The 22,472-nt window shown below is 39.8% G+C and overlaps 1 protein-coding gene across 8 annotated transcripts in view; it reads left to right on the top strand.

Moving 5' to 3' along the window:
* Nucleotides 1–22,472, top strand: part of ARHGAP26 (Rho GTPase activating protein 26) — a 416,966-nt gene that overhangs the window by 260,610 nt on the left and 133,884 nt on the right. For all 8 annotated transcript variants that reach the window (XR_012000004.1, XM_072749878.1, XM_072749874.1 and 5 more), the window contains 3 exons: nucleotides 1,913–2,000; nucleotides 3,667–3,725; nucleotides 5,208–5,313. Coding sequence is in view for 7 of the 8 variants with exons in the window: in XM_072749878.1 (XP_072605979.1) it covers nucleotides 1,913–2,000; nucleotides 3,667–3,725; nucleotides 5,208–5,313 (253 nt within the window). In the remaining variant the exon portion in view is untranslated. The remainder of the gene's footprint in view (nucleotides 1–1,912; nucleotides 2,001–3,666; nucleotides 3,726–5,207; nucleotides 5,314–22,472) is intronic.

Consider the following 22,472-nt stretch of genomic DNA (forward strand, 5'->3'; position numbering starts at 1 on the left):
GGAGTCTGCTTCTTCCTCTCCTATGTCTCTGCCTGTCTTTCTCTGTGTCTCATAAATAAATAAAAATCTTTAAAAAAATTATATGTATCGGGAGACATATTGAGAGTAGTAGATTCCAGCTGGATTTGTGCCTTTACCTTGGGATTAGACCTTAAATCCTCAGTCCACTCATGATTATTTGGACTCTTCCTACTTGAATGGAAATGGGTTCTTTCCCAATAAATAGAAAATATATTGTGCCCACATATGACTCATTCTCCCTTTCCAGCTGAAAAGCTATTGACTCTGCTGGAGGAACTTCTTTTTTCTTTGAGATTGTCCAGAAAGAGTCCAGTGGCAGCCTCTGTTTACCAGCTGTATTATTTAGATCTGTCTGGATTGTAAAAAAAACAGAAAACCTGACCTTACCTGGCTTAGGGAAAAAAGGAATTTATTGGCTCACATGATAAAAAGGAATGGAGAGATACAAGGGCTCAGCCCATGTCAAGACCAGCTCTTTTTCTGCTTCCCTCATTTCTGGCTTTGTCTGTCAGACATCTCTCTTAGGCTCTCCATGGTGGCACCCAGAGCAGTTGGATATCCTTCCAGGTACAGACCCAAAAGGAAATAGCGGAGAGCCTTTCCTCTATTTTCTAGAAAGGTCCTGAAGTTCCCTCTAAACCAGTTGGCTTAGGTCTTGGGTTATCCCTTAACCAGCCATGGGGCCAGAGAGATGCTGTGCTTTGATTGATCTGACTCTCATTTCCCACCCCTTGGACGCATGCAGCCTTCCCCTCAGCACGTATGGAGAAGGTGGGCAGCCTGACAAAACATGAGATGCTATGCACAAAGAAATGGGAGTGAGAGCTGGGAGGCAAATCACTAGTCTTGTGCATGAGAAAGCTGGATTCTGTCTTCACCGTGCTGAAAAAGACTTCACGCTTTTGATCACCTCGTCAGTAGTGAAATGGGGTTGTGTTGATTTGTGAAGTAGTTCATATTCCTGAACCTCTGCCTCTTATTTTCACCTACCTGGGCAGCCCAGGAGGAAAAACTTAGAAGAGTGATCTCTCCCTTTATAATACATGTACATTTAAAATACATGTTGACTAGTCCACACAAGAGGAGACAAAAGAAGAAATGATAGGAAGCCGGTGTAATTATGGTGGTGTTCATTGCACTTCTTAAGGCAATTTAAAAAGTACATATGAAAGTAATGGAATCACATCATAGTTTAGAAAATATAAAAAAAAAATAGTTTTCCCCCCTCTAACTCAACCACTATTCTAGTTTTAGAGTATTTCCTTTCAGCTTTTGTTCATACAAGTTTCTCATAAACTTTCAAATAGCGGTTTATTTGGGTTTTTTGCTTGACATTGCATGATAATCCAGGCATTTTCCTTATTGTTACATAGAATTATCATGTAAATGCAATATAATATTCCATCAGGGAGACACACCAAAATTAATCATTCTGCCATCATTGGACATTTAGGTTATGTCCTTTTAAAATTTTTTCTGTTGTTACAAAGAATAAGTGTGTATTGAACATTTCTGGGATATGTAACTTTGGTCTTGCTTTATCTTATTTTCTGAGGCTAGATTGTGAAAAGTGGAATTACTGCTTCAAAGGATATAAAAACATTTTTATGACTCTTGATATATATTGCCAAATTGCTTTTCAAAACTTGCATTTTCTCTCTTTTGCCTCCAGCAGTTTATGAGAGGATCAGTTTCACTACATTTTTGCCAGCAATAGATACTTCAATTTTTAACTGTATTCCTAACTGAACCAGCAAAAACATAGGTGTTGTTTTTTGTTTTGATTTGGATTTCTTTGGTTAATAGAGAGGCTGAATGCTTTTATGTACTGTACATGGTTTTTAGTTGTATTTTCTGCTCCTCTTTACACATTGCCGTTTCTTCTTTTTAGACCCCAAAACAGCTTCTGAAACAGAGACCGATATCTGTGCTGAATGGGAGATAAAGACCATCACCAGTGCTTTGAAGACCTACCTAAGGTAGGGACTTTCCATTTGCAGGGCAGGGTGCCAGCTTGTTATCATGCAATCAGGAGGAAAGCAGTTTTATTTCCAGGCTCCAGAGAGCTGTTGGGTGGGTGTTTGAGATGTGGAAACAGCTTATGTGTGGGTGCAATTAGCTCAGCTGGTCAAACCATTTGTAAGTCATTCATCCTTGATGTGTTGCTGTTGTGCTGGGATGCCACGAGTGACTCAAGAAGGCTTTGCTCTTTATGAGAAGTTACTATGATAATTAGCCTTTAACAAAACCTAAAATATGGTATTTCCTGAAATCTCTGAATAGTCTAGTAAGAAAACAAGGGACCACATATCTCATTCTGTTGAAAATGCATGATTACGTACATATTCTATGTATTTTGATGGCTTTGTGCATTGCACAGATAGACTAAATTGCTGATATTGGTCCTTAAATATGAGAATTTAATGGAATTCCTTTGGACTCCTTCTGCTTATATAGGAAAATGATACTTTATTGGAGGAGAGACTTTTTATCTTGTAACAATGTATGTCTATGACTCCTACTTCCCTGTTCCTCCCTTGGTTATTAGGGGAATGGATGATTCTAGCTGCTCCATGTCAGTTACTTGAAGTAACTGAAACTAACTTGAACTTGAAGGGTAGGTGAGGGTCCAGTCTCAAACCAAGAGGAGAACTGTACTCATGAATTGCATAAGCATTTGTTCAGGTTTTGTGAAGATTCCCTTGCCTCAGAAAACAACGGAGGAAAAAAGCCCAGAAAAGGAATTGGTGATGCAGATTTTATTGGCTATTGAGAGAATTGATAGAAGGATCTTGAAGTCAAGAGTAAGATGTAATGCAAGTGATGATCAAGAGTTGAATTAGGAGTTCTGATGAGAGTAAAATAAAACCTGAGCCAAGCATAATTTAAAGTCTGTTGAGAAGGTAATTACTTGGACTGTCAGAAAAAAAGCTGAAGTTTACAGTTAAACATACTCATTAAGCATATTGATTAAACATTCATACCATATACTATCATTGTAGTTTACAAAAAAAACATATCACAGGAGTTTGTATTTAGCACTTAATTTTTGCATGCTGATATAAATGATTAATAAACATGAAGTATAAAACATTTTTTAAAAACTAGATAAAATTTGATTATATCATGCCTAATGTTAGGGATTTTAGCCCTTTGGCATTCTGAAGCTACACTCAGTAGTGAATTTGCCATACAAACACAGAAATCTCTCATAGTGAGATTCATCTCATCTCCAGATGAACTGATTGAAATAACAAGCTTCTGGGAAGACAAGAGTTTAAGCACAGGTAATTACAAATGTTTAGTTAGTTGCCTTTTTCTCAGACACATCTTAAAATGCTCTTGTCAATGAGTGAGTCACTGACTGAAAAGGAAATCTCTTGGTCTGTGCTAGACTTTCACATTAGCACTTTCCTAGTTGTAACTAGGAAACGTAGTTGTATCCATTCCCTTAAAGAAGAAGGAGCATGAAAATGTCACAGGAAATCTCAGGACCCTTTCAAAAGGGAAACTCAGTTGGACTAAGTTGAGTTGCTATTGTGTCCCTTGATCTTTCTCTGTATACACTTGGGCAGCATCTATGCTGCTATTTAGAGAGTCTGATTATTTTTATTAAGCTGACTGGTGTATATCCTTTTATCCCAGAATGCTTCCAGGACCACTCATGATGTACCAGTTTCAAAGAAGTTTCATCAAAGCAGCAAGTAGGTTTTGTTTTTGCCAGAGTTTTAAGGGGGAAAGAAATGCATTTTTCTATTTCAAAGAAGTCAGTAGCCCCAAATACATACTTTGTATTTTGCATGTAAATACTTACACACCTCATGAGATGGACACAAAATAGAAATGAAACCAAGCTGGGATTGTCAAGGGTCTTTTACCACATTGAATTTATAGTAGATGAGAAAAACTTGAAAAGTGTGTTTTGGGGTTGGGGAGAGGAGAGAAAAGCAATCTGGGCTTTCTAATTTGGATTATTGGAATTCTAACTCCTTGGGTTTTTTTCTAGCCCTTGAGTAGCATTTTGCAGAATGAATCAGACTTCGCACATTACCTAAATTGAGCATTGGAAGTGTTTCCTTGAATATGACACCGTTTATATAACTTCCCAGTCCTTTTTCCATCATGGCTTCCATTTACAGCTTATGATCATTCTTTAACTATATCATCCAGGTCCCTTGCATCATATTACTGGTATTAAAATACATAGGGATTAGGTGCAAACTACCCGAAGTATACTGGAATCTGTCTATGTGGGGCAGGCCTCCTGTAAGAGGCAATAAGATTCTTGATCAGATTTAAATCTGGCATGAATCTCCACAGTGCTATTATGTCAGTAGTCTCTGTGGCTCCCTCTGCTTCCTTTAAGCCTTCAGAGTTTATTTATCCTGGCCTAATTTAGTATGTTCTGGTGGCCTTATCTTCTCAGAGTTGTCTCCTTAAAAGAGGGAGGAGAAAGACTTGAGAGAAAGCTGGTAGTGAAGATTGTGTTTGTGATTTCTTTCTCAGAGAAATTCCAAACCCATAGCAACCAATCTCTAATTAAACCTCACCTCAGTCCTATAAATAGGTGTGGTGAGCACTATCAATATATCTCCCAGGGAAATGAAGCTGCTTACCCAAATTCAACCAAGCCATGATAGGGTTTGATCAAGGTGATAGGTTAACAGGAAGATTTACACATTTTATCAGTCATTTCTTTCCTCTACCGGGCTGATTGATTTGTCACACATGACTTGAGAACAACTGAACATTGCCTTTATTTGTTGGATGCTGTCTTGAGACGTTGTTTTGATATTTGAGACCCTTGTACTGTTGTTCGTGTACAATTTGTTTATCATTAGACAAGTGCATAAAGTTCCTTCCTTCCTTGAAATGAAGCCATCGTTCTAGGAAGCCAGCTGCTCCCAAGTTTCTTTCTGCTCTGAGTGTGCAGTTGACTGGCTCCATTTCTTCCCGTCATCTTTTGGCTTGAATTCTTTGACAGTCATTTTTTTAAATGAACTGTTACAGAAAGCACCATTAAAAAAAGGCTTTTAGATCTAGCCAGGAGTCCATAGGGCAGGATCTTAAACCTTTAAGAAATCTTCAGTCTGTTAGTGCCCAACGTTTAGTTTCCTTTGATTTTGTTTTGTAATCTAATTTGGCTGTGACACTGATCAAATACTACCTCCTTCCTTCCTTTGCAGAGCTGGAAAACCAGGAATCTCGGGTCTCTGAAATCCACAGCCTTGTTCATCGGCTTCCAGAGAAAAATAGGCAGATGTTACAGCTGCTTATGAACCACTTGGCAAAGTAGGTTTGAGGTTGAATGCTGCCGTCTTCTCACCCCTAGAAAGATCATGTCTTAGCGCTAAAGCTGGTCTCACAGTTCTGCTCAGGTTTCCATCTCCCACTATTGCATCAGGAATGCTGGAGGCTTAGGAAAGAAATGTGTGAAATGTTAACTGCAGTGGATAACAGCAGCAAATGCCACATGGTCCTTACAGAGGAGGCTGGGAAAGCACCCATGATACCAGGTCACCAGACAGAGAGTTCAGAGGGCTTTTACTTTTGTGGTAACCAAAATGTCATGATAACCAGGTCACTAGACAGAGTTTTCAGGAGTTCTATATTCTTGTGGGGATCAGAGACAAATAGGAATATGTTGTGGGTTTTCAGACCTGGGATTTGGAGTAAAGAGGCCTAGGTTCTGGAATTGATTCTGTTCGTACCAAGCTACTTAATGAGCCCTGGACAAGTCATGGACCCCTTAATTCCTTAATTTCTTCATCAGTCCGATATGCATAGTAGGCTCCCTTTTATCTACAGTGTCAGTACTTTTAAAAGTTAAATGTATTAAAGCCAAGGGAATAAAGAAATTATCTTTGACAAATTCCTACTTACCCTCTGAGATAATCAAAGCATTCAGCATGGGGCCTGATTGTCCTGCTAAGAATATTTACTCTTGGAATGGTTTTGAATTTTTGTGTATTTACTATTGCTGGACCCTTTTGGTAATGGTCTTTCTGACTTCCCTTGCTGTGTCAGTGACTACATAGGCATATGTTCTAACCTTCCACTGACTTTGATGAATCTTCTTGATTGGAGATTGGAGTAAAAAAGCCATACGTTCTACTGAATTGATTGGTATGTTAAACATTTGGCCCTTACCCACACTTTTCTCATGCTATTAAGTCATTTCTTTGGGGTAGGTTGATAGTCAGCTGAGGAAGATTACAATGGTTTGTTTTCATATTTCTACCAAGCATGTTGATACTACCTTGTGGAGAGAGAGTATATGTGTACCATAAAGATTTCTATAGATCTTAATTGTGAAGAAGCAAGAGTGTTTAACATGTTGATCAGAAGCAATTAGGCAGAGTCAAGGATTGCTTTGTTATTGGTCAAGTGTTTTTTTTGCTGCATGGTATCGGGACTGCATGTTCAGAAACAATTAAGCATAGCAGAGAACATGCAAGCTTACAAGGAGAATGCCCCCAAAAATGTCAAAGAATCCTGATGAAGGGTGTTTAAAATAATGAGAACTGGGTCTAAAAAGTAACTCCGGATGCTCTGAGATGACGATTTGGTGCCTATTCTACACAACTCAGTTAGGCATTTGTTCAATAGAAAAGCTGGCTTAGATCTTAGTTAACAAAACTTTACACACTTGAAGGGTCTTTACCAAAACAGAGGAAGTTTTGGGTACATATTCCAGCCAAGTATGTGTGGGGATGCTCATGGCTGCTGTATTATGGCCACTAGGTTTTGAGCCACCTGGGAGCAGCTGGAAGAGAAGGCTTAGGAACCAGCTGAGAGCAGTGGGCTTTTCAAGCTGTGAAGCTGTGATGAGAGTTTAACTGGACTGAACATGACCAAGAGTAGATCCAGCAGACTCAGTACTGCCTCAACCCATTTTTAAAGTGCTCTGAGAATTGTTAGAAATCTTAAAAGAGGAGAAAGAAGATTAAAAAAACAAACAAACATTGAAAACTATTAAGGTACATCTTAAACAATAGAGCCTATTTATCTCCTGGGGGATAGTTTACTTTCTCTCTTCTCTACCTTTGTGTTCTAAACCTGATTAAATTCAGTTCATCTTTATCCCTAACCTAACCAGGAGTACAACTGGAGTATGCAAGTGACATCTGTGACCTTGGCTTTTTGCCTTCTAACAAATTTAAACCAACTTTGTTGCTGGATTACTTATTGTATAGCATTTATGGAGCGTTATGTCTTGTCTTTGATACGTCACAATGATTTTCTTTCGTTCTTTGGCTCTATGAGGTTGTTTATGTAATCCTTAAGAAATCTACATAGAGACTGTAGTGTGAGTTGGTCGGAGCTGATATTATAACACACATACTTAAGTTCACAGTAGGCTGTGTTCTTGGTCTCAGAAGATCAGGATTAAAAGTGTCTTGGAGGAGATGGGGATAAATGAGCATTACTTAATCCAGTAAAGAGTATTTATTTAGTTCTGAAAAAATGCTTAGGCACTCAGAGGAATTCTAAGATTCCACCTAAATGGTATATTCTCATTTACAGCACTGGCCTATTTTAAAATTGACCAGGAAGGGAAAGTTAACTTGGGGTAAGGGGTTTGTTTGATTGTAGTTTTCTCAGTTTCAGACTTACCCTCTGATACACCTGATCTATTGTTCCTCTGGTCCACTTACTTAATGGTCAACTTCCTTTCTAAGTTTTGGTTTCAGGGCTAGATCTGCTGGAAAACCCGTGTTCACTTCTCTCATTACCTACCGTGCTTGCCCTGTGTATCTCTCATTCCTCTGGTTCAAAGGGAAGATATTTTGTATTGTGCATTCTTTAAAGTGCTCTTTAAACACTTTCCAAAATTGATTTCTTTTAGCTGTGGAGAGAGAGTTAAGCATTTTATATTTAATCCCAAGTAGAAATGCATTCAGAGAGAAAAAAAGTCTTAGAGGGAAAGGATAAAATCTCAAAGCCTCCAAGCAAATGATTACCAGGGTGCATCCAAATCACAGAGCTCTTGGGTTTGTTTCAGATCTCAGAGGGAACATAAAAATTACAGGCAACTATGCATATATTTTTGTTGTTCCAGCTTAAATCTACTATGATAATTAGATGTTTTCTATTTGGATCCTGGAATCTAGTATACAATCTGGAGTCATGTGCCTCAGAGTATAGTTAGACTCACTTAGGGTGTTTGTTTACAGTTCACATTGGGGACCTCACCTCTGCCCTACTAAATTGGACTCTCCTTGGGAATCTGCATGTCTGGTTTATTTCCCAGGTAGCCATGATCTGAATAGTCTTTTGAGAACCACTGGCCTGGAGAATGGGCCCTATGCAGGGATTTTCTAGGGGAGAGAAATGGTAATGAATGGAAAGGATTGGGATTTAGGAAGGTATTAGAAATAGGACAAGGAAGCTCAAAGCAGTGAATTAAAAAAAGGAGATTTCATACTCAAATTACAGGAAAACACCCAGTTTTGATTTCTCATATCTTTACAGTTTAACACTACATTAAATTGAGTGTTTAGCAAATGGTTTGGTTTAAAATCATGCATAAAGCATTTTTAATAATAAAGATAATGGTCCCCAGTTAGCTCTGAGATCTTGTGGAAATTAGTCAACCTCTTTGAGCCTCAGTTTTCTGAGTTCCCTTGTAATTATCTAATTGTGTGTTTTCATAAGGTAAAAGGGGTGGAGGAGAGGGAAAAAATCCCAGTATTATAATTGTAGAAGGAGATAAGAGTAGATGAATAATAAAGACAAATTTCATGGTAGTTTCCTAATGTTTACATATTATGATGACTCCAAGTATGTTGCATATCCCCACGCATACCATTCATAGTGGCTCATCGTCATTTTATTACAATGTTTATGCTGCATTGGGAGGATTTCAAAGGACTCTCCATACTTTAGGAATGGCTATTAAAAATACCTTTTCACAGCTGGTTTTCCCAAAACACTTACTGAGAAATCAATCTTAGTCTTCTCTTTTTTGAAGCAACTATTCCTTTGTTGCTAGGATGTTGTCAAAAGGGTACAGCCCTTTTCTTCTACAAAGAGGTACTGTATCATGTAGGATGCTCTGGACTTTAAGAAACAGAAAATCCAATTCAAAATGGCTTAAACAATAAAGGAATCTGTTTCTCATTACAACAGAATCAGCCCTGAGGGTTGTTGATTTCTTGGCTCATGAAGTACTCAGGTTATTTCTATGGTGTTGCTCCCAGCCAGTGTCATTGTGCTGGCTAGCTAGGGTCATAAGATGTTACATTGCATCCTTGCACATTTGTGGTTGTCCAGAGGCAGAAAAAGCATTATTTATTTGCTTCTCTTTTTTGAGAGCTATGATGGTATTTTTCCCAGAAGTTCTCCAGCAGACTTCCCATCACATCTTACTGGTTTGAAGCAATCTCCAACAAGGGGAATGGGGCCACCATGATTTTTTACACTGAACTGGACTTCCCTTGGCCACTGGTGGGAGGCCTGAAATCAGTATAAAAGCAGAGCTCTGAGTAAGAAGTGCCTAGTGTTTACTGCAAATCGTCTTGACAAAGTAAGATTCAACAGAGAGCATTAATTCTATTGAATGATCTTCACATGGTGTGCTAACTTGATTAAGACATGAGAAATAGGCTAATTTGAGAGGCAGGAGGAATACATCTTCCATATAGACACGCATACACTAAAATTGTAAGATTTGTGGGGTGGAAGGTGAGAGAGAGAAATGAGGAGGGCAAAATCAACTTTAGTTTCATTGCCACTTGCTGATTCCTATTGTTCTTTTTATTACACATTTGTCTGATGTTTATTTGGATGATCTGTTATTTGTGGCTTTGTAAAAAATGACAAAATTTTGTAGATTGCAGAAATAAAAAAATATTATGGGGCAAATACTTGGCATATAAGTGAGACCTTATCAAAATACATAGACTCCATTGTCACAAGTTATCAGGAGTTGACCTCTAGTGGCTTGGCTGTTTTCACCTTCCTGTGACTGGAGTATGAGTACTTCTAGGCATTCCTACCAATCAAGAAGGATGTATTCATACTTCCTTAATGAGCTAGAAGGAGCATAAATTGGGTTCATGTACAAATGCCTATGGTTATAAGGAAAGTCCTTGCTAGGCCTTCCAACAAAGAGGATGGACTATGATGGTTAACTAGCATTCTCTGAAATTCTTAAGAAAGGGTCAAAATAAAAGGAAGTGGGCATGGATATTTGGCATTAACATATATCTTAAAGGTATTCTAGTATTCCTTGTTCTTCCATCCTAAGTCTAAAGGCTAAGATTTAGTTTAGTTATGAGCTATTGAACATGAGAAGAGCTAGTTACTTCCTTGCCCTCAAGACTAGTCCAAGTAAAATAACTGTGGAATTTTACAAAGCACATTTAAAAGAAAACAGTGCCTTTGAGATGAAGACTTTCTAAGATGGAAAGCCCCTGTGAGCTTCTCTGGCAGTCTTCCCTCGGCCATACACCCTGGCTCTTGAACCTTACTCTTCTCTAGTAACCACTGGACACTCGCTGCTGCTGGTGCAGAATTGCTTGGCTGCTGGGCCACTGGTGATATGCTCCAGTACCCCCATGGAGCCATGTTGACTACGTTCTCTAGTCCCATTTGGCTTCTACTTCACCAAATCCTACCCTGAACTGATCATACTGGTGATTTTAACCCTTTTCTACTTCTTAAATCTACCCACCTCCCTAGTTCAAGCTGGCATCAGCTCTTTCCCAGACTGCTTGCAAAGGCCTCCTCCCAGCTTGCTCTGGCTCCCTTCCAGGCCACAGAACGCATGCTCTGCAGCCGGGGAACTTGGAATGCTGCAGATCTCAACATGTGATTAAAAAAAAAAATTGCTTAAAAAAAATTCAAAGGAAGCTTTTCCATTGCTCTAAAGATAAAACTCAGGGTATGGCCTCCAATGCCTCATCTGGATTGGGCCCTCTCTCACTTAGCTGCCTCATCTTATGTCCCCTCACGATCACATCTGCATCCCTACTGCGTGGCACATGTAAACACTCATGCATATTTATCAAGTAGGATCATGAAGTCTCTTGACCACTTCTCAAACATTCTTTCTCCGACTCCCTCTTTTTACCTTTTGCAGTTCATGTTTCTGGAATGGTCTGTCCCAGTCTCTGCCTGCCAAAGTCTACCTCATTCTTTAGCCCCAGCTCAGATGTCATTCACTACAAGAATCCTTTCTGCCTCAAGTTCCCTCTCGCTTTCCTCAACTCCCAAAGCCTTTGCTTATTTCTTCCTTTTAGCAGATATCACATTGCACCTTGTGAGACAGACAATTCACCAAATGTCTATCTTCTTACTCCTATTAGGTTGTAAACTCCCAGGGGAGAGACAGGCAGTCTGTTTTCCTTTATCTTTTGTTTCTTACTTTAGAGGTTGCAAACAAGGGCCTCCAGCCAGAATAACACATACACGCATTCTGTTTGCTGTTGTTCCACATGTTGCCGGTTTTAGAATTTGGACAGCTTTCCAGCATTTTTAACGAGGGTGATTTTCCTTGAAAAAATGTAGATCTCCTTGCTCACAGTTGGCTGCTACTCAGTAGAGGCCACACCCTAACCCCCTGGGCATGCCTCTTTGAGTGTACCAAATCCTAGCTGTCCCTTTTGTCCCTTGTGTCTGGCCCACCTCTTTTATGCTCCCTACCTGCCTGGCCATGGAGTGGGCATTTGGATTTTCAGCACCTGGCCTGCCTATCTGCCAGTCCCAAAAGAGGGGCTGTATATTGAGTGATCGCATAATTAATGAACAAGCAGAAATGGGCTTGGCAGAATTATTTCTCTGATGAACTGTGGTTTTTTCCCCTGAAATATTTATTATTTCTGATAAATTAGAGGTCCCTGGAAGAAGTAGGAAGAAGTGTTGCCAGGCCCATTTATGTGTATGGGCTGGGGAGGAGACTGTATTTTTTTAAGACTAAGAATGGGATTCTCAAAGGACCTTCTCTAGCTATTTTTGGCACAGTCAAAGGAAAATCTATTTAAAGGGACCCTGCAAAGAGGACAACTACATATTTTAAAGAAAACAGGCAACTTAGCACTTTAAATTAATGGAAACGTAGAGAAAAATCAAAACGCAATTGTTATTTAGCCTTGCTGCCAGATCTTCACTTACTTTCAACTTAAGAATTTCTTGGGACACCTGGGTGGCTCAGCAGTTGAGTGTCTGCCTTTGGCTCTGGGCGTGATCCCGGGGTTCTGGGATCGAGTCCCACGTCAGGTTCCCCATAGGGAGCCTGCTTCTTCCTCTGCCTATGTCTCTGCCTCTCTCTGTGTGTCTCTCTTGAATAAATAAGATCTTAAAAAAAAAAAAAGAATTTCTCTGTTCTGTTTTGTGAGCTTTCAGCCTGTAGGATTAGGAGAAGGAAAGATACCAGTTCAAATTTTTGCTCTAAAAAAAAATCAACAAAATTTCTGAATTCAAAGAACTAAGTCATTCACATCCTAAGAAACACCCATTCTCCAAGGGGAAATACTTGGCTTCCAGCTGTTAATGCTCAGCCGCCTTGGAGCGCCTTTGATTTGGGTCTTCTGTTTGCACGGTGTTGTTCCACTTCTGTTGGTTCAGTGTTTTCAGTGACTTTCCTGTTCTCTGATGTACCTCTTCCTCTTCTGAACCCACAGTCAGCCATTGGGTTCCCTCTCAAGTTCTAGGAAGAGCAAAGAGAGAAGAATGCTATCTTTTCCTTGCTCAGTGGCTGCCCCCATTTATTGTAGGGTGTTATAAAAGCGAGGGCATTAACTGGCATGAACATGACTTCATTTCTTCTTTGCCAACTTTTGGCACAGCCACGTTTTCTTTCTCTCTTTCTTTTCTTTTTCCTTTCTTTCCTTTCCTCTTTAGCCTCTTTCATTTCCAAATTTGAATCATCTTTTCTTTTTCTTTTTGGTGAGTCTAGCTAAAGTTTTCATCTCTTTTGTTTATCTTTTCAAAAAAGCCAGCTCTTAGTTTCCTTTATCTATTCTCACACCTTTTTAGTCCCCATTTCACTTCTTTCTGCTCCGATGAGCCATAGTTCTCAGGCATTAGCCCCAGGGTTGATTTCGTTAAATTCTCTCTTGGCAGCACAGCAGTGATTGATTCACTCATGTTGTGTGGGGGCCCTGAAGCCCTCCCTTGTTGCATCCTCTGCATTGAATGGTGAGCATTATCTGCAATACTTACCTTCTTTTACTTACCGGTTTCCTAACCAGTTCTTCACAACTATTGTGGCTCAAACCCGGCAGCTGCAGTGAGGCAGCTGGCCAACTTCTAGGTAGTCTCAGTTCATCATTCAGAGCACAGTGATGTTTTAAAAGACCATTTCTGGGCCAGACTGCCTGGTCTTGGTCTTTTCCCTCTGTCATCTTACATGAATTATTTCTCTAATGCCTGAGTTTCCTCATGTGAAAACGGAGAGCAAACAATACTATCAGAAACTTTTAAGTTAGCACATGAGATTCTCTTGGCATGTTGTATTTCAGCCAGCACTGCGAGGAACCAGTTGTGTGGCCTGCACCTTGCTTCATGCAGGTGTAGCCTGGTGACTTGTCACCTCATGCCTGTCCCAGGTGCCTCCTGCCTCTTGCCTCCCACCCCGGGGAGGCGTGACACAAAGTGGCATCTACACATGCACAACCTGGAAGAAAGGGGGATATTTTTAAAAACTCGGAGGAGAAACCTTTGACTAATGAGAGGTAGGAGCTGGACATTCCAAACAGCAGTGCTTAGCTGCTCAGGGGATGGTCCCAAGAGATGGAGCCGAGTGCTGGTGTTTGAACCAGGCCAGCTTCTCTGCCTCATTCCCCCCATGAGAACCCCCTTGTTAAGTATATAGAAGTAAAATATAAAAGCCTCCACCTATTTTTCTCTCCTTTCTGGGAAACCTAGAGACAGCAATAGCACCTGCCATCATGAGGATTAAATGAATTAATCCACATGGAGCTCTTCGAAGAGTGTCCAGCATATAGTACACCCTCCATAATTGTTTGAAGAATTAGGGGGTGGAGGAAGGAGGAAGGAGGATTAAGGAGGCTGGAGGAAGGAGGATCATGGAGCCATGCCTTAGGAAGTGAGGGAAGATAGGAGAATTGAAGCAATTAAACCAGAACAAGTCATTCTTACTCAGGGAATGGGACTTTCTTCATAGTTCCATTATTGGTGAGCAAAACCATTAGGGCTTGATGCTGAACACACAGTACACATAGCTCTTATCCACTTGGATTTTTATATGTGCATGTGTTTATTTTTACTTTGGTCTTGTTTTCTTGGCAGTTTGTGTTCATTTGGCCCAAAGGGCTGACCATTGCTCTCACCCTTCCTAGCAAGGGATGTGCCAGCACAGGATCATCTGGACAAAAGAGTCCATTAATACCTGCTTTCAGGTCATACCTTATACTAAGCTTCACACTGCCCTGTGAGTGTTAAGGGCTCTTCATGAGTCAAATGCCCCATAGAGCAGTACACCTGTTTGAAAGAAGCTATGTGGGGCTGATTTCTGTGGAAGGTTAGCAACTACTCACCTTCACCCTCCTGCTTCTTAATGCTGCAAGCTGATTTCATCTCACAAGCAGCAGTCTCTACTGCAGCTTAATAACTGTTAATTTCCTGGAGGGGAATGACACGTTCTATCATGAAGATTCATCTTAGTCTATGTGGCCTGGAAATTTCCACTCATCTTTGTGATCGTCAAAATGTTTCTCTTTATGAAAGAGTCTGACTGTCCTTCATTGTTCCTCAGTTGACTGCCTTCTTGGATGCCATTCCCAGACTAAACATTACTATCCACTGTAAAACAGTTCTCCCCTTGCCTCTGGCTCCGGGTTACCCTGTAGTGTACTCTTGACATGTATTTCCCTCCCTGAGTTACGGAAACCTGTATTGAAGGATTAATCTGCACTTTGAGGACAGCTGTATGTGTATTCATCTTCATTCTGTCCTGGTAGATACTCGTGCAGCTTAACTCAGAAGAGGGGTTGAAGAAATTGTCAGACAATTTGAATTTTGGTATCTTTCTGCTTTCTCACATGAGTAGACATGTTTTTCTTTAAGTAGTTTAGCATACTGCTTTAGTGTTTCTAATTTAGTATTGTAAATGTAAATCACTATTTCTTGGTTCTGTGCAGTTGATGGGAAAGGAACTCAAATCGTTGGGCTTTTTGGTATATTGGAAGCTGGTCTTCCTATGCATCTAGGGGTAGCAGGATTTGGTACAATGGATCACTATTTTTTGAAAGTCATGCCTTTTTTTTTTTTTTTTTAAGAATTTATTTGGGGCACCTTGGTGACTCAGTTGTTTAAGCATTGGACTCTTTTTTTTTTTTTAAGATTTTATTTATTTATTCATGAGAGACACACAGAGAGAGGTAGAGACACAGGCAGAGGGAGAAGCAGGCTCCATGCAGGAAGCCCGATGTGGGACTCAATCACAGGACTCCGGGATCACACCCTGAGCCAAAGGCAGATGCTCAGGTGTCCCAAGCATTGAACTCTTGATTTCAGCTCAGGTCATGATCTCAGGGGCTTGAGATTGAGCCCCATGTCAAGCTCTGCACTCAGCATGAAGTCTGCTTATCCTTCTCCTCTGTTCTTTCTCCTCTCTCTCTCAATCTCTCTCTCTTTCTCTCCCTCTCTCTCAAATAAATGAATAAATAAAATCTTTTTTTTAAAAAATAAAGATTTTGGGATGCCTGGGTGGCTCAGCAGTTGAGCGTCTGCCTTTGGCCCAGGGCGTGATCCTGGGGTCCTGGGATTGAGTCCCATATCGGGCTTCCTGCAGGGAGCCTGCTTCTCCCTCTGCCTATGTCTCTGTCTCTCTCACTGTGTCTCTCATGGATAAATAAATAAAATCTTTTTAAAAAATAAAGATTTTATTTAGAGAGAGAGAGAATGTGTGTGGGGGTGAGGGGAGGGATAGAGGGAAGAAGGAGGGAGAGAGAGAATCTCAAGCAGAGTCCTCACTAACCACAGAGCCCTATACAGGGCTAGACCTCATGACCCTAATATCATGACCTGAGCTGAAATCAAGAGTTAGTTGCTTAATTGACTGAGCCACCCAGGTGCCCCTAAAAATTGGACTTTTAGTGAGAACATGGCATAACTCTAGGCCTCAGGAAAGAATTGGTATATTAGGTTATTGATTGTAATCAAAAGAAGTCAGCTGTGGCTAATACAAAAAAGAATGGAGTTTATTGGAAGTCTTCTGGGTCAATCATAGATTTGAAAGTAGAGTTGAACCATCAGATGTTGGAAAGCAACTTCAAGGGCCTTTATGTGTTTGGTGTCCTGCTACATATTCCTACAGCATTCACTCTTACTCTTCTAGATCATCTCAGATCTTGCTTCTTATTTCACTGAGGAAGTTGATACAATTAGGAGAACTTCCAGAAGCTACCACACACGTGCCTGTGTTTCTATATTTCTTCCATGTGTGCTAGAGGAACAGTCCTGTGCTTGTACCTAAAGACGTTCCCTGCCCTGGGGCACTACAGCTGATTCCTGATTGCGTCTATGAGGACTTGGCTCCAACAATTTTCCTCCCTCTATCCTACATTATAAACTTTTCAGTCTCTGCTGAAACTATCCCATCAGCACATGTTGTAATTTCTGTGATCCTTTACAAATGAAAAACAAAAATAATAAAAACCTTTCTCTGTCTTGCATCCCATTCTAGATCCCACCCCATTTCTATGTGGTCTTCTCAGCAGAATCTCTCAAATAGTTGTCTGTGTTGCTGTTCCCAAATCCTCTCTTGAACCTACTCCACTTGGGCTTTTTATACCCACTCCTCCACTGAAAAGTGTCATGTTGGTGTTGCTAAATCAGTTTCAGACTTCCCTTCTCTGATCATTCTGTAGGATTTCACAGTTTCTCACTCCCTCTTCCTTGAAATGCTTTCTTCATCTGGCTTCCAGGATACCACATTCTCCTGCTTGTCCTCCTTTTCCTCTTCCTGGCTGCTCCTTTTTAGTTCTGAATTCTTTAGCTCTTGCTGTGCCCCAGGGCCCAGCCCTTCTGTCCTTAGTCCTGATCTGTCTTCCCTCCTTGCCCTCCTCAGCGAGGTCCTGCTCGGAGATTGTAACTGCCCGCCCTTGTGCTACCTACCCAATAGCATTGGTTAACTTTTTCCATAGCATGTATCATTGTTTAATATACTGTATATTTGACTTGCTTATTGTTGTTTTCTTCTCACTGAAATGTTGACTCCTGAAGTCAGAGATTTCCATCTGCTTCTGTACTGCTATATCCTTAGCATCTAGAACAGTGCTTTGTACATAGTAGGAGGAACTCATAAATATTTGTTGAATCATAAATAAAATTAGAGGTGGAACGTAACCAGGGAACTCATAGGTAGCCCCTTTGAAGTACTGCCTTTGGAATATCTCAGCTCTGACCACATTTATCCTCTTGGCATTCTACTGAAGGTTAACATTCCTAGTTAAAGAGACTTGTAATGGCCTCTCTTAAGTAATGCACCCAATTCTCTGGTGAGGCAATAGAAGGTTCTCTGGTTTCTCAAAGGACATTCTTGGTAGGACCACATATAACAGGAGAGGGACAATCAAAGGAAAACTGGATGCCATTATTCAAAGGGTGACAGGCTAGGGTTACCCCGTGTTCTCACTGAAACTCCCAACTTTCAGGGGCACCTACATGACTCAGTCGACAGGTATTCATTGTATTTGCTGAAACAGGTTTTTTTTTTTTTTTTTTTTTTTTTTTTTTTTTGCCATAGAGATTCCCAATGTATATTGAAAGCATCAGACCTTGGCACAAATATTAATTCTGTGGTGGATCTTGTAAGTTCCTGGAGAACCCTGTTATGCATTGCTATGTAGGAGATGGGGCCATCATGATAAAAACAGCAGACATAGCATTCGAATATTTTCTAATACCTGATTACACAGCTCAGTTCCCCCAGAATGTGTGTTTCACTTATTGCATAAGCTAGCACTTCATGGAAGCCTTGCACCTCGTTTCAGAGCATGTCTTCAGGTGTGCCCTGGACCTAGGGTCAGCCCCAGTGGAATCTGATGGAGGAAGGTGCTAGCTCCATCTTCAGCCCTCAGAACTGGATCATTTAAACACGTTCCCTTAAGTCACCAGACAAGTGGCAGTTTTACATTTTAAGCAAGCTTCTCAGTCTGGCTAGCTAATCAGGTTTTCTTATACTTTTGAGAGATAACCTTGACATTTTGCTTTTTTAAGAACTCTACTTCCCTTCTCACTAGAACTGCCACTTAACCTGCTTAGCTTGCTGCCCAGATACAAGGTTTTCTTCCAAAATAGTTGGAATATCTCACAGGATCCTTCTACCTGGCCCTAGCCAGACAGTTAATGAAGCAGAGAATGTTGGCAAAACCTAGATTATCCTTTCCTTGTTGTGTCATTAATGCACCGTGACTCTGGACATGAACAGGCCCATCAGAAATTGCTTTAGTCATGGTTGAGTCTGATCTTACTCAGTTGAAAATTAAGGCAAACCTTAGTAAATGTCTTGATACTTACTGGTCCTTCTAATGCTCCCCCTTAGGACATGGGAAGAATCCAAAAATGCATCCCTCGTGAACAAATCCATAAAGGAGGAGAATAATGGTTCATTTAAAAAATAAAGCCAAGAGGAAACATTCCAAAGCAAAGCACTTTTCAGTAGCAGAAATTCTTAAGCTACATGCTAGTTATTAAAGGAGGCTGTCCTTGTATCCATGTGGTCTTTGGGATTTGGCAGCCTGTTGAAAGCTATGCTCTTTGGTGTTTCTGATAATAAAGAACAACTCTGAAAGGCTAGCTTGTACAGAGCTGGACTGACAAGAAATGGGACAGCACTGTTGGCATCACTCATTTCAGTATGTATTAACTTATTGAGCACCTGCTATGTAAAAGGCACTTATTCAAGATGCATATTATTTATTTCTGTTAGGAAGGTGGTAGGAAAGAGCATTGACCCAAAAGATAAGATGTCCAGTGCCTAAGTTTTTATAGTTCATTTAGGCACAATTGGAAGTTTACCAAATCTTAGATTTCTTTGTTTACAAAATGCTGATTATTTCTGTATTTAGAAGAGAAAGCACACAAACACAGTGCAGTTAAGAAAAACATTCTAGAAGGAACTGTCCACAAGTATCTTAACTATTATTTTCTCTTGGCTGTTTCTTCTTCCTCTTCTTCCTCTTCCTCCTCTTCCCCCACCCCCTCCTCCTTCTTTGCCTCTTCCTTCTCCTCCTCTTCCTTCTCCTGTTTATTTATTTGAGACAAAGAGTGAGAGAGAATATGAGCAGGGTGGGAAGCAAGAGCGGAGGGAGAGGGAGAAGCAGACTTCTCGCTGAGCAGGGAGCCAAACTCAGGGCTAGATCCCAGGACCCCAAGATCATGACCTGAGCTGAAGGCAGATGCTTAACCAACTGAACCACCCTGGTACCTCCTCTTGATTTCTTTGTTTTTGAATTTTTATAAGATGATCATGTGTACTATTTAGAGTTACAGTTATTTTTAATGAATGGAGCAGCCCTGTGACTCTGAGTCCCTTTAAATTTAAGATATCTATGATTTTATGCACAAGGCTGGGAAGGACAAGATGGGACAGTCAATCCTTGGGTATTCTGAGATAGAATCCCTTTGTCTGCTTTTGTTCCCAATCTTTTGTCTGCTTCTCTGCTCATTTGTGTTTCTCCTTGAGAGTGGGGAACAGACACAAAGGAGATTACGTTTTAGCAGTGCTGAAGATGGTGGTAAAACTTTAACCTGAAGAGGTTTGGGCTTTTCTCCCCTCCAACTAGTATCACTAATGACTTTTTAATATATCATTTTTTTCTCAATTCCTTAGCCTTTAATTAATTCAATATGAACTTCACTGTTATGTTGTAACTAGTTTAAAAGAAAAATAACAAAACTCCACTTTTTTTTCTTTCTGTATTGTATCTTTTTATTCTCTTTTCAGGTATTGTGAGAGTCCACCCATCCGCCATAGACTGTTCTCTTCTTGTCCTTCTACTCAGTCTATTCCAGCCTGTGTAGTATCCTGAGCTTTTCCTATCTATCTCTGTCCAAATGGGCTAGCACAGGGGTTAGAAAACCTGCTGCTGATTTTTGTATAGCTCATAAGTTTAGAATGGTTACTTACATTTTAAAATAGTTGGGAAAAATAAGAATAGCTCATGACACATGAAAATTATATGAAAATCAAATTTCAGTGTTCATGAAGTTTCATTGGAACAGAGCCACACTTAATTATTTATGTTTTACCCTTGGCAGCCCCCAAGTTACACTGGTTAGTTGAGAAACTACAAGAGAAACCACATGGCTCTCAGAGCCTGAGATATTTACTGTCTGGTTTTTTAGAGAACAGGTCTGCCGACTCTGTGCTAGAGACTCCTTTTCCATGGATGTCTTCAAGCTAAAACCTGTTGAGACACGCTAACTCATTCAAGAGATACTAATTGAGTGCCTGTAGCGTGCCAGATACGGTGCTAGACACAGGTATCAAAGGTGAACACGATGCCTTTTCTGTTAAGAGGAACAGCCTAGAGGGGAACGTGGACACGTCCACAGGTAAACTACAGCATGGATCTGTGTGCTTTTGCCCAGGTGTGAGGTAGGGACTGTGGGAACTCCAGTGGGTTGTCCTGACTTTGCAGAGGAAGCAGGAAGAGAAGAGGAGGTCTGCCTTAGGTAATGGATAACAAAACCTTGATAGCTTAAAGCTGCATTGTTCTACTTTGGTGACTTTTAATTATAACACTATAATCATTGCATTAAAGTTCATTGTTACCTAGAACACAGTTGTCATAATTTTAGCTAGAGCAACATTAATGTTTCAGTTGTACATAAAAATTACTGCTGTGTTACAGGATCAACATTTTATATTTTTATATTTTATATAAAATATATGCATTTTATATATATTTTTTATATTTTATAGAGTTATGTAAATAAACATTGTATAGAAAGAATGATTTTAGTTTATCCTCAAAATTAAAATTTTCTTTTAAGAATTGCTGCTAACTATCTACTTAGGAAGAATTGACTTTCACATTAAAATTGCAATTTTTGTTTGCTTTTTGTTTTTTTAACGGTACCTCAGTACATTTAAAATGGGTTAACTCTACTATATTAAGGATGTTTGGTTTTTGTATAAAAAGGAGATCACTGGCTCCATTTAGGCGCTCCTGAATCATGTTGGGGATTTAAGTAGAGAGGGCAGGGAATTTTATTTTTAGTAAGCTCCCCAAGCAATTTGCATTTATAGCAAAGTCTGGGAACTGCTGTTAAGAATAAGATTGAGGGATGCCTGGGTGGCGGTGGGTCAGTGGTTAGGCACTTGCCTTCAGCTCAGGTTGTGATCCTGGGATCCGGGATCGAGTCCCGCATTAGCTCCTTGTGAGGAGCCAGCTTCTCCCTCTGCCTAGGTCTCTACCTCTCTCTCTCTTTTCTGTGTCACTCATGAATAAATAAATAAATAAATCTTTAAAATAAAATAAAAATAAGATTGATTAAAGATGTATTTTTTAAAGTTACTATTATATTTATTTTTTTAAACTGTTTTTTCTCTTTCCTTTCATCTGCTATCAGCCCCTGACATATACAGAATTTTTTAAAGTACTCTAAGATGATGTGAAGGAATCTTTGTGATTTCCTAAACATGTCTTCCCTTTCTCTTAATTTTCTCTTTTTTTTTTTTGGTGAGGGGGAGCGGCGGGGAGGTTGGGAATTAGAGCAAAATGTACAAAAATCATTTGGAATATAACGTGCCTTGGAATGTATTTGTATGTTTTGTATAATTTTTCATGTATATATTTATGCATGCATATGAATATATACTTCTATCACAGGTAACATTTTGGCCTATTTGTTCTCTCTCTCATGTTAACACTGAAATCTTCTTTTGGCTCCTCCCCAGTTCCATTACCTTTGCCCTCCAGTGGAAAGTTAACATGAATTTTAATGTGTTTCCTTCTGAACTATGTTTTGGTAGTTTAAAATCGAATTTTTGTGTCCAAATATAGTCATCTGGTATTTGTGAGTATGTCGTAATCTCCATAAATGGTATCAGAGTGTATTCTCATTTTTCAGCTTTGTGTTTGTCACTCAGTTTTATCTTTTTGAGATAAGTGCTTGTTCATTCCTTTAAATGCTATATAAATATGCCACATATTAGTTATTCCCTTTCCCCTATTGATAGACATTAAGAGTTGTTTCTAATTTTTTGCCATTATAAACAATGCTGCAGTGAACATCCTTGCAGACATCCTTTTGCACACATGTGAATTTTGGCAAGATGTATATACCTGGCAGTAGAATTTTAGGGTTATACCCAGCTTGATTTTTTTTCTTTTTAGACATTGCCAAATAATTCCCCATAATGACTAAAACATTTATATGCCTGACATAGTTTTCATTTGGAGTGATAGATCTATAATGATACAGAATACTTAACGTGGCACCTCTTGGGTTTTGCATGATGCTATAAGTTC

The sequence above is a fragment of the Vulpes vulpes genome, chromosome 2, assembly GCF_048418805.1.
Source record: "Vulpes vulpes isolate BD-2025 chromosome 2, VulVul3, whole genome shotgun sequence".
NCBI lineage: Eukaryota > Metazoa > Chordata > Mammalia > Carnivora > Canidae > Vulpes > Vulpes vulpes.